Raw genomic sequence first — 21,782 nt, forward strand, 5'->3', positions numbered from 1 at the left:
CGCCGTTGCATGCGAAATAGAATAGATAAAAGAGTCAGAAAGCAGCTGGACAGTGGTTTACAGAGTGCATACGCAGCAATCCGAATAGCGGCGAAATACAGGTCTACGGATTTTCAGTGACTACATCAGTGACCTATTTCTTGAGATACAAGATGGTGATGAGCCATGCGTGGCTCGTGTTAGTAACATTTCTTATTTTACATCTTGTTTTTACAGCACTGCCACCTCGTTATGTTAATTTTCAATTACTGGTGTCACTGAGTTGCTGCCTTGCCTGCCCGTGAGCGGCAGCAGCAGCGCTTATCGATATAAGCCCTGGCGTATTGACTTTGCTGGACTGCTGTTACTTCCCGGTCGTCGTGTGTTGTGAGTTAGTTGGGGACCTGGCAGTGTTTGAGTTGGCACGCGGCACAAGTTCAGTCGGGGCGCGGCAGCAGTGAGGTCCGGACCGCCATGACTCGCCCGATGATTGCCGACACACATGGTTGGAGTGGCGACGACTTTGGTTGGTCGTCGGTCGGTCGTCTTGCCGCACGACGTGTATTTGGCCGGCGATCGCTTATGGGTTGGTTGTGTGTGCCGGCTCGTGATTCGTCCCTGTTATTGTACAGTCACTGCCGTTAGTATTGTCTAGTACTCCGTGCAAGTGTTCGTGAAACTGTGTGTAGTTTGTGTGATTTTGACTGACATGTTATTTTAAGTGTTGTCGGAGTACTGGCTGTGAGGAGTCGGTCGGTTGGCGTGGAGCAGTGAGGAATTCTCGACGGGGCGTATTTTGCCCGGGGCCCGCTGGCGGTCTTTACTCGGTGTCGCAGTGTGTGCCGCTGTTCCTATTGCTACGAGGTCCGTCGCTCACCGACCCTGTACACGAAAGTTGAGTTTTGATTTAACATACCAACAAATCAAGACTGTTCACATTCTACATCTACATCCATACTCCGCAAGCCACCTGACGGTGTCTGGCGGAGGGTACCCTGAGTACCTCTATCCGTTCTTCCTTTTCTTCCAGTATCGTATTCTTCGTGGAAAGAAATATTGTCAGTATACCTCTGTGTGGGCTGTAATCTCTCTGATTTTGTCCTCTTGGTCTCTTCGCGAGATATACGTAGGAGGGAGCAATATATTGCTTGACTTCCCGGTGAATGTATGTTCTCGAAACTTCAACAAAAGCTCGTACCGAGCTACTGAGCGTCTCTCCTGCAGAGTCTTCCACTGGAGTTTATCTATCATTCCGTAACGCTTTCGCGATTACTAAATGATCCTGTAACGAAGCGCGCTGCTCTCCGTTGGATCTTCTCTATCTCTTCTATCAACCCTGTCTGGAACGGATCAAACACTGCTGAGCAGTATTCAAGCAGTGGGCGAACAAGCGTACTGTAACCTACTTCCTTTGTTTTCGGATTGCATTTCCTTAGGATTCTTCCAATGAATCTCAGTCTGGCATACGCTTTACCGACGATCAACTTTATATGATCATTCCATTTTAAATCACTCCTAATGCGTACTCCCAGATAATTTATGGAATTAACTGCTTCCAGTTGCTGACCTGCTATTTTGTAGCTAAATGATCAGGGATCTATCTTTCTATGTATTCGCAGCACATTACACTTGTCTACATTGAGATTCAATTGCCGTTCCCTGCACCATGTGTCAATTCGCTGCAGATCCTCCTGCATTTCAGTACAATTTTCCGTTGTTACAACCTCTCGATACACCACAGCATCATCTGCAAAAAGCCTCAGTGAACTTCCGATGTCATCCACAAGGTCATTTATGTATATTGTGAATAGCAACGGTCCCATGACACTCACCTGCGGCACACCTGAAATCACTCTTACTTCGGAATATTTCTCTCAATTGAGAATGACATGCTGCATTCTGTTATCTAGGAACTCTTCAATCCAATCACACAATTGGTCTGATAGTCCATATGCTCTTACTTTGTTCATTAAACGACTGTGGGGAACTGTATCTAACTCCTTGCGGAAGTCAAGAAACACGGCATCTACCTGGGAACCCGTGTCAATGGCCCTCTGAGTCTCGTGGACGATTAGCGCGAGCTGGGTTTCACACGACCGTCTTTTTCGAAACCCATGCTGATTCCTACAGAGTAGATTTCTAGTCTCCAGAAAAGTCATTATACTCGAACATAATACGTGTTCCAAAATTCTACAACTGATCGACGTTAGAGATATAGGTCTATAGTTCTGCACATCTGTTCGACGTCTCTTCTTGAAAACGGGGATGACCTGTGCCCTTTTCCAATCCTTTGGAACGCTACGCTCTTCTAGAGACCTACGGTACACCGCTGCAAGAAGAATGGCAAGTTCCTTCGCGTACTCTGTGTAAAATCGAACTGGTATCCCATCAGGTCCAGCGGCCTTTCCTCTTTTGAGCGATTTTAATTGTTTCTCTATCCCTCTGTCGTCTATTTCGATATCTACCATTTTGTCATCTGTGCGACAATCTAGAGAAGGAACTACAGTGCAGTGTTCCTCTGTGAAACAGCTTTGGAAAAAGACATTTAGTATTTCGGCGCTTAGTCTGTCATCCTCTGTTTCAGTACCATTTTGGTCACAGAGTGTCTGGACATTTTGTTTTGATCCACCTACCGCTTTGACATAAGACCAAAATTTCTTAGGATTTTCTGCCAAGTCAGTACATAGAACTTTACTTTCGAATGCATTGAACGCCTCTCGCATAGCCCTCCTCACACTATATTTCGCTTCGCGTAATTTTTGTTTGTCTGCAAGGCTTTGGCTATGATTATGTTTGCTGTGAAGTTCCCTTTGCTTCCGCAGCAGTTTTTTAACTCGGTTGTTGTACCACGGTGGCTATTTTCCATCTCTTACGATCTTGCTTGGCACATACTCATCTAACGCATATTGTACGATGGTTTTGAACTTTGTCCACTGATCCTCAACACTATCTGTACTTGAGACAAAACTTTTGTGTTGAGCCGTCAGGTAATTTGAAATCTGCTTTTTGTCACTTTTGCTAAACAGAAAAATCTTCCTACCTTTTTTAATATTTCTATTTATGGCTGAAATCACCGATGCCGTAACCGCTTTATGATCGCTGATTCCCTGTTCTGCGTTAACTGTTTCAGATAGTTCGGCTCTGTTTGTCACCAGAAGGTGCAATATGTTATCGCCACGAGTCGGTTCTCTGTTTAACTGTTCAAGGTAGTTTTCAGATAAAGCACTTAAAAAAATTTCACTGGGTTCTTTGTGCCTACCACCCGTTATGAACGCTTGAGTCTCCCAGTCTATATCCGGCAAATAAAAATCTCCACTCAGAACTATAACATGGTGGGGAAATCTACTCGAAATATTTTCCAAATCATCCTTCAGGTGCTCAGCCACAACAGCTGCTGAGCCAGGGGGCCTATGGAGATATCCAATTACCATGTCTGGGCCTTGACATTTTGTCATTTGCTGTTCGTTGTCGGCTGTTGGGAAATTCCCGCGAGAAACAACGTGGTTTTCAAGTTGGAAAATTCTAGCCACCCTCCGGTGGAGTTTCATTGTATTTTGTTATTTGAATTGAAGTGCACCAGCGGAATCTTTTGCCTTGTGGCCGCTCTCGTTATCGGCCCTGGGCGCTGACTTAAATTTCAGGCAGCGTAGTTTCCTCATCGTGTTGTTGCTGTCCAGAACGGTGTGTATTTTGACAGCTGCGTGTATGATTGCTTGTGGGCGCCAATATATCCCACGTTGTGCCGTTGAGCTCCCTGTTGTGCGCTGGTAGGGTGAAGTGGAAGTCATCTTGTCGTTGAGTCCGTTGACTGTCGGTCGGTTGGGTTGTCGTCGGATCGTGAATGGTTGGCCCGCCTGCCTGTCTCACCTAAGCGAGCGTTAGTGTTTGAATTACAGGCCGACCCTCGAACACCTGGGCGCTCTTGTGTGTACGACGTTTTTTTTTTTTTTTTTTTAAATTTGTTCTTGTTGTTGGTACTTGTATGGCTTCTAGCCGGTTTTGTGTTTTAAATTAGATTTGTTTTACTCTTAAGGCCTTCAGCCTAGTTTGAAGTACTATTTCACGTAAGCACTTCGGCATTTAAAATTTCTTTTAAATTTTTTAAGTCTTCAGCCTTCAGCCAATTTGAATTTAACTTGTTTACTTCAAGCTATTGAATTTTTAAGTCTTCGGCCTTCAGCTGGTTTGAGTTTGAGTTGTTGGTTCTTAAGGCCTTCAGCCTAAATTAAAGAACTGTTTGACGTAAGTACTTTGGTATTTTAAAAAAATATCGTTTTGGAGATTTAAGTGTTCGGCCTTAACTTGTTTACTTCAGCCTAACTAAAGAACTGTTTTACGATAAGGCTTGCTTTTAAATTTCTGATTATGCTTGCGTTTTAAGTTATTGGCCTTCAGTCGTTTTTAAATTAAAGTGGCTTACAGCCGGTAATTAAGTCCCAAAGATGAAAGCTGTGTGTCTAAAAAATTTTTTTGGGCTCTTGTAATGTTTCATCAAATAATAAAGTTGTATGTTCGAGTGTAAGTGACAGCCCCTTATTTTGACCTTTTTCCACAATTTGTTCTATCTGTCCTGTCCTGCAGGTTATGCGGGGCCTTTCAGAGGAGTTAGGCCGTTGCATTAGCATGTTCGAGGGGTTGAGCATAGACGTTTATGTCAGAGATAGTAACTAGTGGCACAGAGCACAGAAGGAGCAGCGCTCACCTCTGCCGCGAAGGCGAGCCTTTTCCGCTCGCCGCCGGACAGGGCGCCGTCGATGCGCGCGTCAGCACGGTCCTCCAGCCCCAGCTGCGCCAGCAGCTGCTGCAGCTGCCGGTCGCGGGTGCTGCTGTGCGTCCGGCGGTCCATCTTCAGCCGCGCCTGTGCAGACAGGCGAGGGAAAGCTAGACAACAGGGCCTCGCTAATTCGTCTACTTGATGTGGCCACTCACTGATGCACCTGTGCAGCGCTTAAAATGAAATTGCTGTTAAAATTAAAACACAGGAGGAACACCAGATAAAATGACAAACCACTTCTTTGCCACGACATATCGTAGAAAACATCTGAGTTCCTTAATATCTGAGTTAAGAGGGGCAGGACGTCAAACGTGCCGACTTGGAGCAGGAGGGGCATCACAGGACATTTTAATTTCCAGTGTCTATACTTTTACAAATAAATTCATAAAACTTTGTCAGCATCACCAGGAAGGATTCAGGATTCACACTCATTGCAGTGGAAGTTCGAAAACATAACAAAATAAATTTTTCTACGTGTGAAATTTCTTCATTTTTTTCACTTACTAATGGCAGCATTTGTTGCCATAGGTACACTATAGTTAGAGAGGTTCTTCGATGAATTTAGCACAGCACACATACCATACTTACAGGTGCATGAAACTCTAGAATTTATTTAATTTTGCGAAAAAAACGAATGAGTTGCTATATTTTAAACTTCGTGATTAGAAAAAACACAAATTTTATAGTTAATTACCTCAATTGTTATCACAGTTTTTAATAGATTTGGAAACTTCTAGAGTTTCGTACACCTTTAAGCATGGTTTATATGCTGTGCAAAATTCATCGAAGGATCTCTCTTACTTATGACGAAAAGTGTACCTAAAGCAACAAGTGACAAAAATGATGAAATTTCACATGCAAAAAAAAAAATTTTGTTTATTATTTTCGAAGTTCCACTGCTATGACTGTGAATCCTGAATCCTTCCTGGCCATGCTGACGAAGTTTTATGAATTTATTTGTAAAAGTATAGACAGTGGAAATTAAAATGTCGTGTGGTGCCTCCCCCGCTCCAAGTCGGCCCGTTTGACGTCCTGCCCCCCTTAATGAAGGAAATATACACTGATCAGCCAGAACATTATGACAACCACCGTACTGTCGATATAAACCCGTCCAGACGATAGCAGCACCACCAGGCGAGGAATGACTGCAAGTCAGACACACGCACGGTGCATGTAGTGGCCAGCCGAAGTGGCCGAGCGGTTCTAGGCGCTTCAGTCTGGAACCGTGCGACCGCTACGGTCGCAGGTTCGAATCATGCCTCGGGCATGGGTGTGTGTGATGTCCTTAGGTTAGTTAGGTTTAAGTAGTTCTAAGTTCTAGGGGACTGATGACCTCAGATGTTAAGTCCCATAGTGCTCAGAGCCATTTGAACCATTTTGGTGCATGTAGTATCAGTGAGCATGGTGTCCGTATGTAGAATGGGCAAGGCGCGCGATCTATTTGACCGTGGGCAGATTCTGATGGCCCGAAAGCTCGGCACGAGTGTTTTGGAAACTATACGGCTTGTCACTTGTTGGAAGACTGCTGTGCTGAGTGTCTTCAACACGTGGTGATACCGAGGTGAAACCACGCCCAGGCGTCGTGGAGTTGGGCGGCGACCCCTCATTACAGGCGTCGGACGTCGTAGGCTGAGCAGACTGATAAAACAGGACAGAAGGGGAGCACTGGCGGAACTAACATCAGACTTTAGTGCTGGGCAAAGTACAAGTGTGGCTGAACACACAGTGCATCGAACTCTCCTAAGGAGAGGCCTCCGCAGCCGACGAACCACGCACGTGGCAATGGTAACACCACGACATCGGCAACTACCACTGGAATGGGCAGGTGACCATGGGAACTGGACGTTGATACTGTAACAGAGACTTGCACGGTTTGATGGGCCTCGATACCTTCTTCATCATGCCGATAGGAGGGCCCAAATCCATCGTCTTCCAGGGGAACAGCTCCTTGACGTCTGTACTGCCGGACGGACACAAGCTGGCGGCGGCAACATTATGCTCTGGGGAACATTCACGCCGACATTCGTGGATCCAGTGGTGCTCGTGCAAGGGAACATTACCGCCAAGGAGCATCGCACACTGGTCGCAGACCACGTACACCACTTCATGATGATCATTTCTCGGCATTTTTCAACAAGATAATGCGCCATGTCACTAGGCCAGGAGTGTGGTGAGTTCCAATTGATGTGCTGGTTAGCCAGATCTGAAACCGATCGAACACATCTGGGATGTGACTGAACGTGGCGTCAGGGAGAAAAGTGCTTCGGAAGATCTTCGGTCTGGTTCTGGATGCAGATACAGGGGAATAGAGGATCAGACACAACCAAGAGCTTGAGGAACTATACCAGCAGCCCAACATAGCAGGAACTGTCAAAGCAAAACGAATGCAGTGGGCCGGCCATGTGGCCCGGATGGCCTCGGAAACTCCGTGATTTCATATCTACAGGAAAGAGACCGCCAGGGAGACCCAAGAAGCGTTGGAGGGATGGACTCCATGAAGATTTAAACCAAGTGTCAATAGATGTGAACAGATGGCGGATATCAGCAATGGACAGAATACAGTCGGGGAGGAAAGTTGTAGATGCGTGCGGTCCACTGGGCCTGATCACGTCGTAGTAGTAGTAGTCAGAGATCATCATCCCCTGCCGGGAATTAGGTGACCCGTGTGTGCAGATGTGGTGCCAACCCCATCCAGCGACTTACCAAGGTCTCATCGTTCCCAGACCACGTTGCGTCGCCGCTGTCACCCGCGGCAAAGTTGGACATACCGGCTATTATGTAGGCGGTCATATTGTTCTGGCTTATCAGTGTAGCTCGTGCAAGAGTGTATGTAAGTCAAACTAGCAGCACAGTACGATTCAGTGAAACTGTTGCGTTTACAGGTCACGATATGAAATATAATTATAGCGAACGTTCAGCTATTGCTCTAGGCTGCCTTCATGTGTGTCACTACTTGTCACTACTTGTGATATACCTCCCGATCCCGTCATCCGAGCAACAGGAGTTGTGGCAAGACGAGCCTCTCATTTAGCAAATGCCAGTAAACCTCCATTTCTTTAAAGGCTAGAACTCCCGTGCATTACACAGCTACAAACGCGTGTTTACTTTACAAATGAGATAATGTGTTAAAAATTTAACGCCCAGCAATTACTCGAGAAAAAGTTGAGAAAAAGTTTGAAATTATGCTTAAAAAAGAGGAATGAGGGTATGGCATTGTTGGCCGGGAGGCCCCATGTGGGGAAGTTCGGCCGCCGTATTGCAAGTCCTTTTTAGTTGACGCCACTTCGGCGACTTGCGGGTCAGCCATGATGAAAATCATGACGAAGAACAAACAGCACGAAGTCCCCTGCTGGGAATCGAACCCGGGTCCCCTGCATGACAAGCGGAAACGCTACCGCTACGCTACTGAGGCGGAAATTATGCATAAAATTTGTTGGGAATCGCTAAGCGCTCTCAGTATGAAACACGGGATGCATATAGCCTGGGTACCTTGCGCTTCATTTTATGAAAAAACAAGTAGTTCACGCATCTAAATGCTTATAATGTCATAGGCCCTGATCAACCTGTCGCACAATGACACATTTTCACATGTATATTCAGTGGTATATGTGGATACTGTCTTAAAACTGCATTGCGAATAGTCTATAGCAAAGACAAAAAATGGTTCAAATGGCTCTGAGCCCTATGGGACTCAACTGCTGTGGTCATCAGGTCATCAGTTCCCTAGAACTTAGAACTACTTAAACCGAACTAACCTAAGGACATCACACACGTCCATGCCCGTGGCAGGATTCGAACCTGCGACCGTAGCAGTCGCACGGTTCCTGACTGCGCGCCTAGAACCGCGAGACCACCGCGGCCGGCTAGTAAAGACAAAATGGTGCAAAAGTTTCTGCGCACTATGGGACTTAACATGTGAGGTCATCAGTCCCCTAGAACTTAGAACTACTTAAACGTAACTAACCTAAGGCCATCACACACATCCATGCCAGATGCAGGATTCCACTTTCCGACCGTAGCTGTCGCGCGGTTCCAGACTGAAGCGCCTAGAACCGCTCTGCCTCAGTAGTACAATTTTACATGCCAACTATCTCCGCAAATGATGAAGAGATTGATGAAATGTATGATGAGATAAAAGAAAGTATTTAGATAGTGAAGAGAGACGAAAATTTAATAGTCATGGGTAACTGGAATTCGATAGGAGGAAAAGGAAGAGAAGGAAACGTAGTAGGTGAATATCGAAGGGGGGTAAGGAATGAAACAGGAAGACGCCTGGTAGAAATCTGCACAGAGCATAACTTAATCATAGCTAACACTTGGTTTAAGATCCATACCAGAAGGTTGTATACGTGGAAGAGGCCTGGAGACACTCGAAGATTTCAGATAGATTATATAATGGTTAGACAGAGATTTAGGAAGCAGGTTTTACATTGTAAGACATATCCAGGGGCAGATGTGGACTCTGACCACAGTTTATGGGTTATGAATTTTAGATTAAAAATGAAGAGACTGCAAAATGGTGGGAATTTAAGTAGATGGGACCTGGTTAACTGACAGAACCAGGAGTTTCAGGAAGAGCATTAGGTAAAAATTGACAAGAATGGGGGAAAAATACAGTAGATGAAGAATGGGTAGCTTTGGGAGATGAAATAGTAAAGGCAGCAGAGGATCGAGTAGGTAGAAAGACGAGGGCTAGTAGAAATCTTTGGGCAACAGCAGAAATATTGAATTTAATTGATGAAAGGAGAAAATATAAAAATGCAGTTAATGAAGCAGACTAAAAAAATACAAACGTCTCAAAAATGAGATCGACAGGAAGTGCAAAATGGCTTAGCAGTGTTGGCTAGAGGACAACTGTAAGGATGTAGAGGCATATATCACTAGGAGTAAGAAACATACTGCCTACAGGAAAATTAATGATACCTTTGGAGAAAAGAGAAACTCTTGTACGAATATCAAGACCTCAGATGGAGAACCAGTTCTAAGCAAAAACGGGAAAACAGAAAGGTAGAAGGAGTATATAGAGAGCCTATACAGAGGCGATGTACTTGAGGACAATGTTATGGAAATGGAAAGAGCATCTAGATGCAGATGAAATGGGGGATATGATACCGCGTGAAGAATTTGACAGAGCACTGAAAAATCTAAATCAAAACAAGGCCACAGGAGTAGATAACATTCCATTAGAACTACTGATAGCCTTGGGAGAGCCAGCCCTCACAAAACTCTACCATATGTTGACCAAGATGTATGAGACAGGCGAAATACCCTCAGACTTCAAGAAGAATATAGTAATTCCAATCCCAAAGAAAGCAGGTGTTGACAGATGTGAAAATTACCGAACTATCAGGTTAATAAGTCACGGCTGCGAAATACTAACAAGAATTCTTTACAGACGAATCGAGAAACTGATAGAAGCCGATCTATTTGAAGATCAGTTTGGATTCCGTAGACATGTTGGAACACGTGAGGCAATACTGACCCTACGATTTATCTTAGAAGATATATTAAGGAAAGGCAAACCTACGTTTATACCATTTGTAGACTCAGAGAAAGCTTTTGACACTGTTGACCGGAATACTCTCTTTCAAATTCTGAAGACGGCAGGGGTAAAATACAGGAAGCGAAAGGCTGTTTACAATTTGTACAGAAACCGGATGGCAGTTATAAGGGTCGAGGGACATGAAAGGGAAGCAGTGGTTGGGTAGCGAGTGAGACAGGGTTGTAGCTTATCCCCCATATTATTCAATCTGTATACTGAGCAAGCAGTAAAGGAAACAAAAGAGAAATCCGGAGTAGGAATTAAAATCCATGGAGAAGAAATAAAAACTTAAAGGTTCGCCGATGACATTGTAATTCTGTCAGAGACAGCAAAGGACTTGGAGGAGCAGTTGAACGGAATGAACCGTGTCTTGAAAGGAGGATATAAGATGAACATCAACAAAAGCAAATGGAATGTAATCTAATTAAATAGGGCGATGCTGAGGGAACTAGATTAGGGAATGAGACACTTAAAGTAGTAAATGAGTTTTGCTATTTGGGGAGCAAAATAACTGAAGATGATCGAAGAAGAGAGGGTGTAAAATGTAGACTCTCAATGGCAAGGAAAGCGTTTCTGAAAAAGAGAAATTTGTTAACATCAAGTACAGATTTAAACGTCAGGAAGTCGTTTCTGAAAGTATTTATGTGGAATTTACCCATGTATGGAAGTGAAATATGTACGATAAATAGTTTAGACAAGAAGTGAATAGAAGCTTTAGAAATATGATGCTACAGAAGAATACTGAAGATTAGATGGATAGATCACATATCTATGAGGACGTACTGAACAGAATTGGGGAGAAGACGAGTTTGTGGCACAACGTGACTAGAAGAAAGGGTCGGTGGCCAGGACACGCTCTGAGGCATCAAGGGATCACCAGTTTAGTATTGGAGGGCAGCGTGGAGGATAAAAATAGTAGAGGGAGACCAAGAGATGAATACACTAAGCAGATTCAGAAGGATGTAGGTTGCAGTAGGTATTGGGGGATGAAGAAGCTTGCACGGGATACAGTAGCATGGAGAGCTGCATCAAACCAGTCTCAGGACTGAAGACCATAACATCGACAGGTACTGAATTTCCAAAACGGTGATATGTTTGTGATTTACTTCCATCATAAAAGCCAAACGCAAATTTTCATATATTTAGCTTGGAATATTTCCAAGAAAACTTCCATTCCCTGTTTCACCCGCACGGTCGCAGGTTCGAATCCTGCCTCGGGCATGGATGTGTGCGATGTCCTTAGGTTGGTTAGGTTTAACTAGTTCTAAGTTCTAGGGGACTGATGACCTAAGATGTTAAGTCCCATAGTGCTCAGAGCCATTTGAACCATTGTTTTTTTCACCCGCAGAGGAGATGAATTTTCAAAAACAGTGAAACAGGCATTTTTTATTAAATTTTTATAGACGTACCTTTAAGAATGTCTTCATAATGAAATAGTTTCACAAAAGACCTCATCCTCTATTACACCAACTCGTGGGCTCAGTTTCCAAAAACACTGAAACATATTCTTTTTTATTTGTAACCCAGGAGTGAAATACCATTGTTCGTAGATGTAGATTTAAAAAGTACTATTGTATTTCTTTAATAAGGACATATTAAAAAAAAATGCATTCACATAGTATTTCATACCCATAATGTTAAATTTCCAAAAATACTGAAACACGCATTTCCTTATTTCTGACGGAGAAATAAAACATAAATTTTCTCATGTCTAGCTGCAAAATTACCTTAATAGCGACATTTTTTTAAAAGCCTCTCATCCCTATTTCCCACCCTCAGAGCTAGAATTTCGAAAAATCTCTTCTTAAATGACGCCTGCAGAATAAGAACCTCATACTCTCCAAATTTCAAATTTCTGTTGTGAACATTTTGGACTGGGCGATGGTATGTCAGTCAGTCATTCAGTCAGGACAATTGCCTTTTGTATACAGAGATTATACCTCTTAATGAGTACATTATGATTGTTAAATTCTTAAATTCGGTCAATGATTTTGCGAAATATTGAAAATCAATTTTTTTGTTGCTCCTGCAAGCGTTCTATAGGCAACCTGTAACTGCCACTGGTAGGCGCATAGTAATACAGATAAGGGCAGACTACCGGTACTACGAATACACGTAGGGTGACACACAGCAAGCTACCAGTTTGAGGAAGGCTGTGTCAAATGGCGACACAAAGGTGGACCGTTTTTGTCTTTTACTTCATATGACGATATTCACCGCAATCTTCGGAGATGGCTGATGCATATGACCATCCATAATATGATAACTGTAGTGCAGGAGCACGTAGTGTAGTTTCTGGACTCAAAGTTATATACGAAAGTACTGTAAATAGTTTTCGTAGGAAAAGGTACTGTAAGACGTTACTGCCCGCGCGGGGTAGCCGCGCGGTCTGGAGCGCCTTGACACGGTTCGCGTGGCTCCTCCCGTCGGAGGTTCGAGTCCTCCGTCAGGCATGGGTACATAAGTTACTTTTAGTTAAATTATGTAGTGTGCAGGCCTAGGGTCCGATGACCTCATCAGTTGGTCCCGTAGGAACTTTCCAAGAAGTTACTTTGCCAGAATAAACTGCCAAATTTTAATAAGCATGGTTGGCAATACAGTCAGGTGATAGTAGTTATCAGAGTGTAAAATGTTACGAGACATGCTGAAGTAAAAGTGTCTCATGTCGATTTAGGGAATGAAGAATCTGTCACCGACTCGAGCAGTTCCAAAGACAGTGGCGATAGCCAAATCAGTAGTTCAGGACTAAGTTCGGCACTTCAGGTGCAAACTCTAGTAAGCAGTCGGGAACCAAAAGTAATTCAATAACGATAACTACTTACAAAATGGTTGAAATGGCTCTGAGCAGTATGGGACTTAACTTCTGAGATCATCAGTCCCCTAGAACTTAGAACTACTTAAACCTAACTAACCTAAGGACATCACACACCTCCATGCCCGAGGCAGGATTCGAACCTGCGACCGTAGCGGTCGCGCGGTTCCGGACTGTAGCGCCTAGAACCGCTCGGCCACTGCGGCCGGCTAACTATTTACGTTCCTGGGTATACATCTATGCTAACAGAATAAAGAAGTTTTGTATTTACATTTCTTTTACGCATAGGTTACTCTATGGTTATCTGACAGCAGGCTCACAGACTGCCGTAGTCGGGTTGTAGTCGTGTTGAGGAGAGTTCTCTCCCTCGCCGTAGCTAATGAGTCACGGAAAAAGACGGTTGCAGCTTTCCTGTACCTCCCATTACTGTGTCCGGTGAAGCCTCTTAAGACTTCCATGGAGCTGGTGCGTCTACAGGCTGCTTTTGATGCAAATTCCGTATGTTCTGGTCTTAGGCTTTGCTGTGACCTCTAGAAGAATCACACTGTTCGTTGCCCAGTACCTTAAATGACTAGCCCTGCGTTTACCTCAGAAGCTACGACACCCGTTGAAGAATTTTGCTGAATCTCGAGGTCTGCTCTTTGTCGTGACCAAAACGGAATGGGTCTTAGTGACCCGAGACCAGCCGTGTGTCTGACTTCGATGTGGTCGCCCACCTAGGAGAATTTATCGATACTGACGGTCCGTTCTTGGTCTTTGTCGTGAACATTAAGGGAATCGTGAACGAGAGAATGCCTCTATGTTATTGCCCCGTCAGTTCAAAGAGCCCTGCTTACCTCTGTTGTGGCCGTGCACCTAGAACGATATTATGGCGAACTGTTGGGTAGCAGAGTCTGAATTACGGATAGTTACGCGAAGGCTGGAGCGGTTTCTCACCATGAGCGTGAGGTGCTCGCGTACGGTGAGGCTGCCGACGAAGAGCTCGTGCTGGTGCATGTAGCCGCTGAGTCGCCGCATGCCGGGACCCACCGGCTGGCCGTTCACGCGGATGTCGCCGTCCACCAGCGTGCCCGCTGCAGGCAAACAAACCATGTACACACATGCGTGCAGTACTCTTTCACTTCCTACGCGCATTTCACTAGCCAGCACGTCAAAGTTTATTAGCAAAAGTACCGCCACATGGGTATCAAACGAAATTTGTTATGGGACTCAGGATTTGTTGGTAAGAAGGAAGCATCGTCGACAGAAGTAGAAGTATTGAAAGAAAATGAAGCGCCTGCAGCCGTCCTTATAATCTTATTTACTATCTAGCTACCAGTTTCGGCGCCTCAATGCGCCGTCTTCAGGTCTTAGTTGATGCTGAAAGGGTTATCACGATCAATATAGGCATTCGATACAGTTCCGCACTGTCGCCTGATAAACAAAGTAAGAACCTACGGAATATCAGACGAGCTGTGTGGCTGGACTGAAGAGTTTTTAGCAAACAGAACACAGCATGTTGTTCTCAATGGAGACACGTCTACAGACGTTAAAGTAACCTCTGGCGTGCCAGAGGGGAGTGCTATGGGACCATTACTTTTCACAATATATTTAAATGACCTAGTAGATAGTGTCGGAAGTTCCATGCGGCTAATCGCGGATGATGCTGTAGTATACAGAGAAGTTGCAGCATTAGAAAATTGCAGCGAAATGCAGGAAGATCTGTAGCGGATAGGCACTTGGTGCAGGGAGTGGCAACTGACCCTGAACATAGACAAATGTAATGTATTGCGAATACGTAGAACTAAGGATCCTCTTCCCACGCCCGGGTTCCCGGGTTCGATTCCCGGCGGGGTCAGAGATTTTCTCTGCCTCGTGATGGCTGGGTGTTGTGTGCTGTCCTTAGGTTAGTTAGGTTTAACTAGTTCTAAGTTCTAGGGGACTTATGACCACAGCAGTTGAGTCCCATAGTGCTCAGAGCCATTTGAACTAAGGATCCTTTATTGTATGATTATATGATAGTGGTCTGGTACCGCGCGCCGCGGAATTTGAATCCGCTCCAGACGTCATGGACGTCGAAGACCCCTAGAGGTCTCTGCACCACCGCGCTGTAAGCTGTGGCGGCGCGCGCCTCCTGGCCCGCCTTTAGTGTGAGGGCGCCACGGTGGCCAATAGCGGCGCCCCTGATAGTGTACTTAAGCGCCGGCCTCTCGCTTAGCCAGTATCCCGCCAGGATATCTGCCCCCCCCCCCCCACCCATATTCTATAAGTCCCTCCAGATCCTTGAGCGTCATACACTCTTCCTTGCTTTCCGTATACGCCTCCTGTCCCCCACGTGGATCCTCTATGACCTCTTTCCTCTCCCCCATTTGCTCCTATTCCTTGAGCATATCCCCCTACTCTACACCTCCTGCCGCCTTGATCCCCCTCACCCCCTGGTTGCTCCTCTCCTCTCCTGTCCCCAACCCCTGCCACGTCTTCACTGTTGTGTCCCCCCTACCCTCCATCTCTACACCCTTCATCTCCTTTCCCAAGGTGGCTTCCATCAACTCCCCCTCCTGGATGATGCCCTCTCTCCCTCCTTTCCTCCATCCTTTCGCTGGGCTCCCTCTTCCCCCCTTCCATCCTGTGTTTCTCCCCACCTAACCTCTCCCTACCTCCCTTCTCCCCCCCTCCCCCGAGTCCTTTTGTATTTCCCGTCCTCAGCATTCCCAACTCCCTGTCGCATCTACCCAGCACCCCCACCCCTCTTATGGGTCCTCATCCTCCATTGGCTCCTTTCCCCCCTCCCCCTCCGCTTTTCCTCACCTTCCCCCCTTTTTTATTTTCCCATCATCTGTCCAGTTTAGCCCCACCTGCTCTCAGCTGTGGTATGTCATATTTTAGTGCAGTCTTCAAGTGAATGTTCAGTGTTGTTTCGCCTTTCCATGTGTTGCCAACAGAAACCATGCTGTCGCTGGGTGGGAGTTTTATGTCTTTTGCGAACAGAAACCAGATTGTCACCATGTTTTTTAATTGTCTGTCTATTATTTTACCTGTCTGCTACATATGTATTTTATTAACATCATCATCCCTTTGTTCTATGTTTTAAGTTCCACGATTTTTTCACCATGTTACCCTTTAAGTCTCTGATTTTATCGCCTCTTTTTTATTATATATTATCTTCATCTTTTTAAAACAACGTCTGTAGGCTGAAGAGCGGCATACTGAGCTGCTGCCAGCCCGCCCCTTTCGGAGGGAATCGAAACTCAATAAAGAAAAAAAAAAAAAAACTCAGCCAGTCAGTCTAATCTCGCTTACGTCGGTTTACACCTAGCTTTGCGCTAGACTGCTTACTTCCTGGTTAGTGTACAAGTGGACGAGTTTGTTTCCTTGTGACTCTGTTGTTCGATCTTGTTGTATTCTTTCTGTCCTTCGTCGGTCGTGTCCATCCTCTCCCGTTGTGTTGTTGTTCGCGGGCCTCTCCGCGGGTCCCGGCGCGCTTTCCGTCATCGCTACCCCGCGACCGTCCTGGTGGCAGTTACAACAAGCGGAACAAACACTGGTAGCAGTTACTACTGTAAAATATCTGGGCGTATGCGTACACAACCATCTGAAGTGGAATGATCAGATAAATTTAATTGTTGGTAAGGTGGGCGCCAGGTAGGATTCATTGGGAGAGTCCTTAGAAAATAGTCCATCAACAAAAGAGGTGGCTTACAAAACACTCGTTCGACCTATACTTGAGTATTGCTCATCAGTGTGGGATCCGTACCAGGTCGGGTTGACAGAGGAGATCGAGAAGATCCAAAGAAGAGCAGCACGTTTCGTCACAGGGTTATTTGGTAAGCGTGATAGCATTACGGAAATGTTAGCAAACTCAAGTGGCAGACTCTACAAGAGAGACGCTATGCATCGCGGTGTAGCTCCCTGTCCAGGTTTGGAGAGGGTGCGTTTCTGGATGAGGTATCGAATATATTGCTTCCCCCGACTTATACCTCCCGAGGAGATCACGTATGTAAAATAAGAGAGATTCGAGTGCGCACGGAGGCTTTCCTGCAGTCGTTCTTCCCGCGAACCGTACGCGACTGGAACAGGAAAGGGGGGTAATGACAGTGGCACGTAAAGTGCCCTCCACCACACACCGTTGGGTGGCTTACGGAGTATAAATGTAGATGTAGATGTGATCAAAAGTATCCGGACACCTGGCTGAAAATGACTTACAAGTTCGTGGCGCCCTCCATCGGCAATACTGGAATTCAATATGGTTTTGGCTCACACTTAGCCTTGATGACAGCTTCCACTCTCGCAGGCATAAGTTCAATCAGGTGCTGGAAGGTTTCTTGGGGAATGGCAGACCATTCTTCACGGAGTGCTGCACTGAGGAGAGGTATCGATGTCGGTCGGTGATGCCTGGCACGAAGTCGGCGTTCCATAACATCCCTAAGGTGTTCTATAGGATTCAACGTCAGGACTCTGTGCAGGCCAGTTCATTACAGGGATGTTATTGTCGTGTAATCACTCCGCCACAGGCTGTGGTGCATTATGAGCACGTGCTAGATCGTGATGAAAGATTGCTCTTCAACAGTGGGAAGCAAGAAGGTGCTTAAAACATCAATGTAGGCATGTGTTGTGATAGTGCCACGCAAAACAACAAGGCGTGCAAGCCCCCTCCGTGAAAAACACAACCACCACATGACACTACCGCCTCCGGATATTACGGTTGGCACTACACACGCTGGCAGATGACGTTCACCAGGCATTCACCATACCCACACCCTCCCATCGGATCGCCACATTGTGTATCGTAATTCGTCACTCCACACAACGTTTCTCCACTGTTGAATCGTCCAGTGTTTACGCTCCTTACACCCAGTGAGGTGTTATGTGTGGCTTATGAGCAGCGGCTCGTCCACGAAATCCAAGTTTTCTCACCTCCCGCCTGACTTTCATAGTACTTTCAGTGGATCGTGATGCAGTTTGGAATTCCTGTGTGATGGTCTGGATAGATGTCTGCCTCTTCAACTGTCGGCGGTCTCTGTCTGCCAAAAGACGAGGTCGGCTTGTACGCTTTTGCGCTGTACGTGTCTCTCCACGTTTCCACTTCACTATCACATCGGAAACAGTGGACCTAGGGATGATTAGGAGTGTGGAAATCTCATGTACAGACGCATGACACAAGTGACACCCAATCACTGACCACGTTCGAAGTCCGTGAGTTCCGCGGAGTGTGCAATTCTGCTCTCTCACGATGTCTAACGACTAGTGAGATCGCTGATATGGAGTACCTGGCAGTAGGTGGCAGCGCAATTCCCCTAATATGAAAAACGTATGTTTTTGAAAGTATTCGGATACTTTTGATGACGTAGTGTATACGCTGCGTCATTGGCCAACGTAACTGGTCTACTATCTGTAACTGACTCCAACTATCAGCTACCTCTTGTAGAAACATTCCCATTGGTAGTTGATGGTTATAGCGCTGGCATGATGGTTACAGATAGTCTGCGTATACCACTTATGTTGGTCACTGATGCGGCATATATATAGCAACTAAGGCCTAAAGATGGTGCACTGAAGCGCCGAAACTGGTAGCTGCACAATAAATAAGATTATATGGACGGTTGTAGGCGTTTCAATTTCTAACAATAGTGAACGGCGTTGGTCCCCAAGATTTCTAGTCAAAAGGATGCACATAAAAAAACTTGAAGTAGAAGTAATCGCAGACGTGCCCCTGGGAGGTGTACTGGAACCCTTGCTGTTGTATATTAATCAGCGGCTATAATGACGTGGTACCTGAAAAAGGCTGCATAAATACCCAGTCAGCAGTATTTAAGATTTCAGTCTTGTGTAAACACTGTCAACTTGCTTTACACCAAAGCAACTGCAGTAACATTAGCGGTATGGTGTCTATCAACAAAATTATTAGCGCTATCCCGAAAACAGATTGGAGAATGACACAAAGGGAAATATGCGTGAGAACCAGGCAGGCTTTGCAGTGGGACAATCTTGCATGTATCATATTTTTACTCTTACAGAAATAAGTGAGAAGGTGTATACAGAGGGAACAAAATCGCAACACCAAAAAATTTTGTTAGGTGAGATATTTAAGTGATTAACATTGCAAGAACGTAGGTTAATGTATGCATGAAACAAGCCGATGAAATGTGAAATGCCGGTACATTAATAACCGGTGTAACCGCCAGAATGTTGAATGCAAGCATGCAGATGTGCATGCATTCTGTTGTACAGCTGCCGGACATCAGTTTGTGGGATGGAGTGCCATGTCTGTTGCACTTGCTGGGTCAGTACAAGGACAGTTAATGCTGTTTGTGGATGATGCAGGACTTTTCGTCATATGATGTCCCATTTGTGCTCTACTGGAGACATATTTGCTGATCAAGCAGGCCACGGCAACATGTCCACAATCTGTAGAGCATGCAGCATTATCGTGCTGGAAAACACCCTCTAGAATGTAGAAATAAATCTCGGGTGAATAACCTGGTATGAGTGTGCATAGGACATGTACATATTTGCGACAACGGGTGAGAGTGGACTCCCCATGGCTACTCCTTCTGTCTGCTCGTAGTATTCACATTTCGAGGAGAAAGCTCTTGAATCAGCACATCTAAAACCCACCTGTTTCTTTAGATATGTGGATGATACCTTTGTTATCTGGCCACATGGAAGAGATAAACTGGCAGACTTCTTCACACATCTCAGGTCCAGACACAAGAATATTAAGTTCAGCATGGAGATCGAAACGGATGGGATGCTCCCTTTCCTAGATGTTTCGATTAGAAGACGAGCTGACGGCACTTTGGGCGACAGCGTGTATAGGAAGAAGACGAACACCGATTTGTACCTACATGCGGATAGCTGCCACCACGCGGCACAAAAGAATGGCGTGCTCAAAGACAGGGACAGTCTCCAACAAGAATTGGACCATGTGAAGACCGTGTTTCGGAGGAACGGTTACAAGGAAGGGCAAATTCGGAAGGCTCTACACCCCACACCTGCAGCACCGGTGGAAACTGAGGATGAACCTCAGGAGGAGGCGGCCTTGGCTATCATTCCGTTTTGTGGGGCCTTATCCGGAAAAATTGGACGCATTTTACGTAAACACCATGCGAAAACCATCTTCCGTCCTCCAAGGAAAACCAAGAGCCTTCTTGGTAGTGTCAAGGGCAACCTTCGTCTACGTAAATCAGAGATTTATCAGATACCTTACCAATGAGGTAGTGTATACATAGGGCAGACCATTCGTACCATTGAGGACCGATGCCGAGAACATCAACGGCACACTAGACTGCAACAGCCCAATAAGTCGGCAATCGCTGAGCATTGCCTGTCGGTACTCCACAGCATGGATTACGACCAAACCAAAGTCCTCACACAGACTTCCAAATACTGGGACCTTGTCATCAAAGAAGCCATAGAGATTAGAGTAAGGGAGCCACAACTTAATCGTGACAGCGGTTACATCCTTAGCAATGCGGGGCGCGGACCGGACCGACTCATAGGGAGCGCCTGAGAGTGGAGCGGGAGGGGGATTGTCCTATATATACATGGCGCCGGCCCACCGCCGGTCAGCACATCAGCGCACCTGATGATGGCAACGTGGTCGATTGCCGAAATATTGCGTCCTACCCACATTCATACCAGGCTGTTCAAACGAGATTTATTTCGTCATAAAATACGCCTGGAGAAATTGAAGAATCGCACCCTCTAGAATGCTGTTCAGGAATGTCGCCACAATACGTCGAATCACCAGACTGACTTACAAATTTGCCGTCAGGTTGCGTAAGATTATCACGGGAATGTTTCTGGTGTCGCACGAAATCGCACCCCAGACCGTAACTCCTCGAGTGCGTCTGGTGTGTCTAGCACGCAGACAAGTTGGTTGCGGGCCACTTTCCAACCAACACTGCCACCGAGGCGGGACCAGCCTTAATCAGAAAACACAACAGACATCAACCCGACCCGACAATGAGCTGTCACTTGGCACCACGAAAGTCGCAAATGGCAGTGGTTTGGGGTCAGTGGAATGCACGCTATAGGACGTTTGGCTCGGAGCTGTTGTTGAAGTAACCGACTTTTAACAGTGCGTTGTGTCACTGCGGTGCCCACTGTTGCTGAAACTGATGCTGGAGATGCAGTGCGATGCGCGAGAGCCATACGCAGGATACGACGGTCTCCCCTCTTAGTACACTACTGGCCACTAAAACTGCTACACCACGAAGGTGACGTGCTACAGATGCGAAATATAACCGACAGTAAGGAGATGCTGTGATATGCAAATTATTAGCTTTTCAGAGCATTCACACAAGGTTGGCGCTGGTGGCGACACCTACAACGTGCTGACATGAGGTAAGTTTCCAACTGATTTCTCATACACAAACAGCAGTTGATCGGCGTTGCCTGGTGAAACGTTGTTGTGATGCCTCGTGTAGGAGGAGAAATGCGTACCATCACGTTTCCAACTTTGATGAAGATCAGATTGTAGCCTATCGCGACTGCGGTTCAACGTATCGTGACATTGCTGCTCGCGTTGGTAGAGATCCAACGACTGTTAGCAGAATATGGAATTGGTGGGTTCACAAGGGTAATACGGAACACCGTGCTGGACCCCAACGGCCTCGTATCACTAGCAGTGGAGATGACAGGCATCTTATCCCCATAGCTGTAACTGATCGTGCAACCACGTCTCGATCCCTGAG

The 21,782-nt window shown here is 45.9% G+C and overlaps 1 protein-coding gene across 2 annotated transcripts in view; it reads right to left on the reverse strand.

The window, feature by feature from the left end:
* Nucleotides 1–21,782, reverse strand: part of LOC124789591 (protein scarlet-like) — a 189,938-nt gene that overhangs the window by 104,649 nt on the left and 63,507 nt on the right. For both annotated transcript variants that reach the window (XR_007016140.1, XM_047257002.1), the window contains exons 4-5: nt 14,044–14,180; nt 4,682–4,837 (exon numbers count right to left, since the gene is read on the reverse strand). Coding sequence is in view for 1 of the 2 variants with exons in the window: in XM_047257002.1 (XP_047112958.1) it covers nt 4,682–4,837; nt 14,044–14,180 (293 nt within the window). In the remaining variant the exon portion in view is untranslated. The remainder of the gene's footprint in view (nt 1–4,681; nt 4,838–14,043; nt 14,181–21,782) is intronic.

The sequence above is a fragment of the Schistocerca piceifrons genome, chromosome 3 (genome assembly GCF_021461385.2).
Source record: "Schistocerca piceifrons isolate TAMUIC-IGC-003096 chromosome 3, iqSchPice1.1, whole genome shotgun sequence".
Taxonomy (NCBI): domain Eukaryota; kingdom Metazoa; phylum Arthropoda; class Insecta; order Orthoptera; family Acrididae; genus Schistocerca; species Schistocerca piceifrons.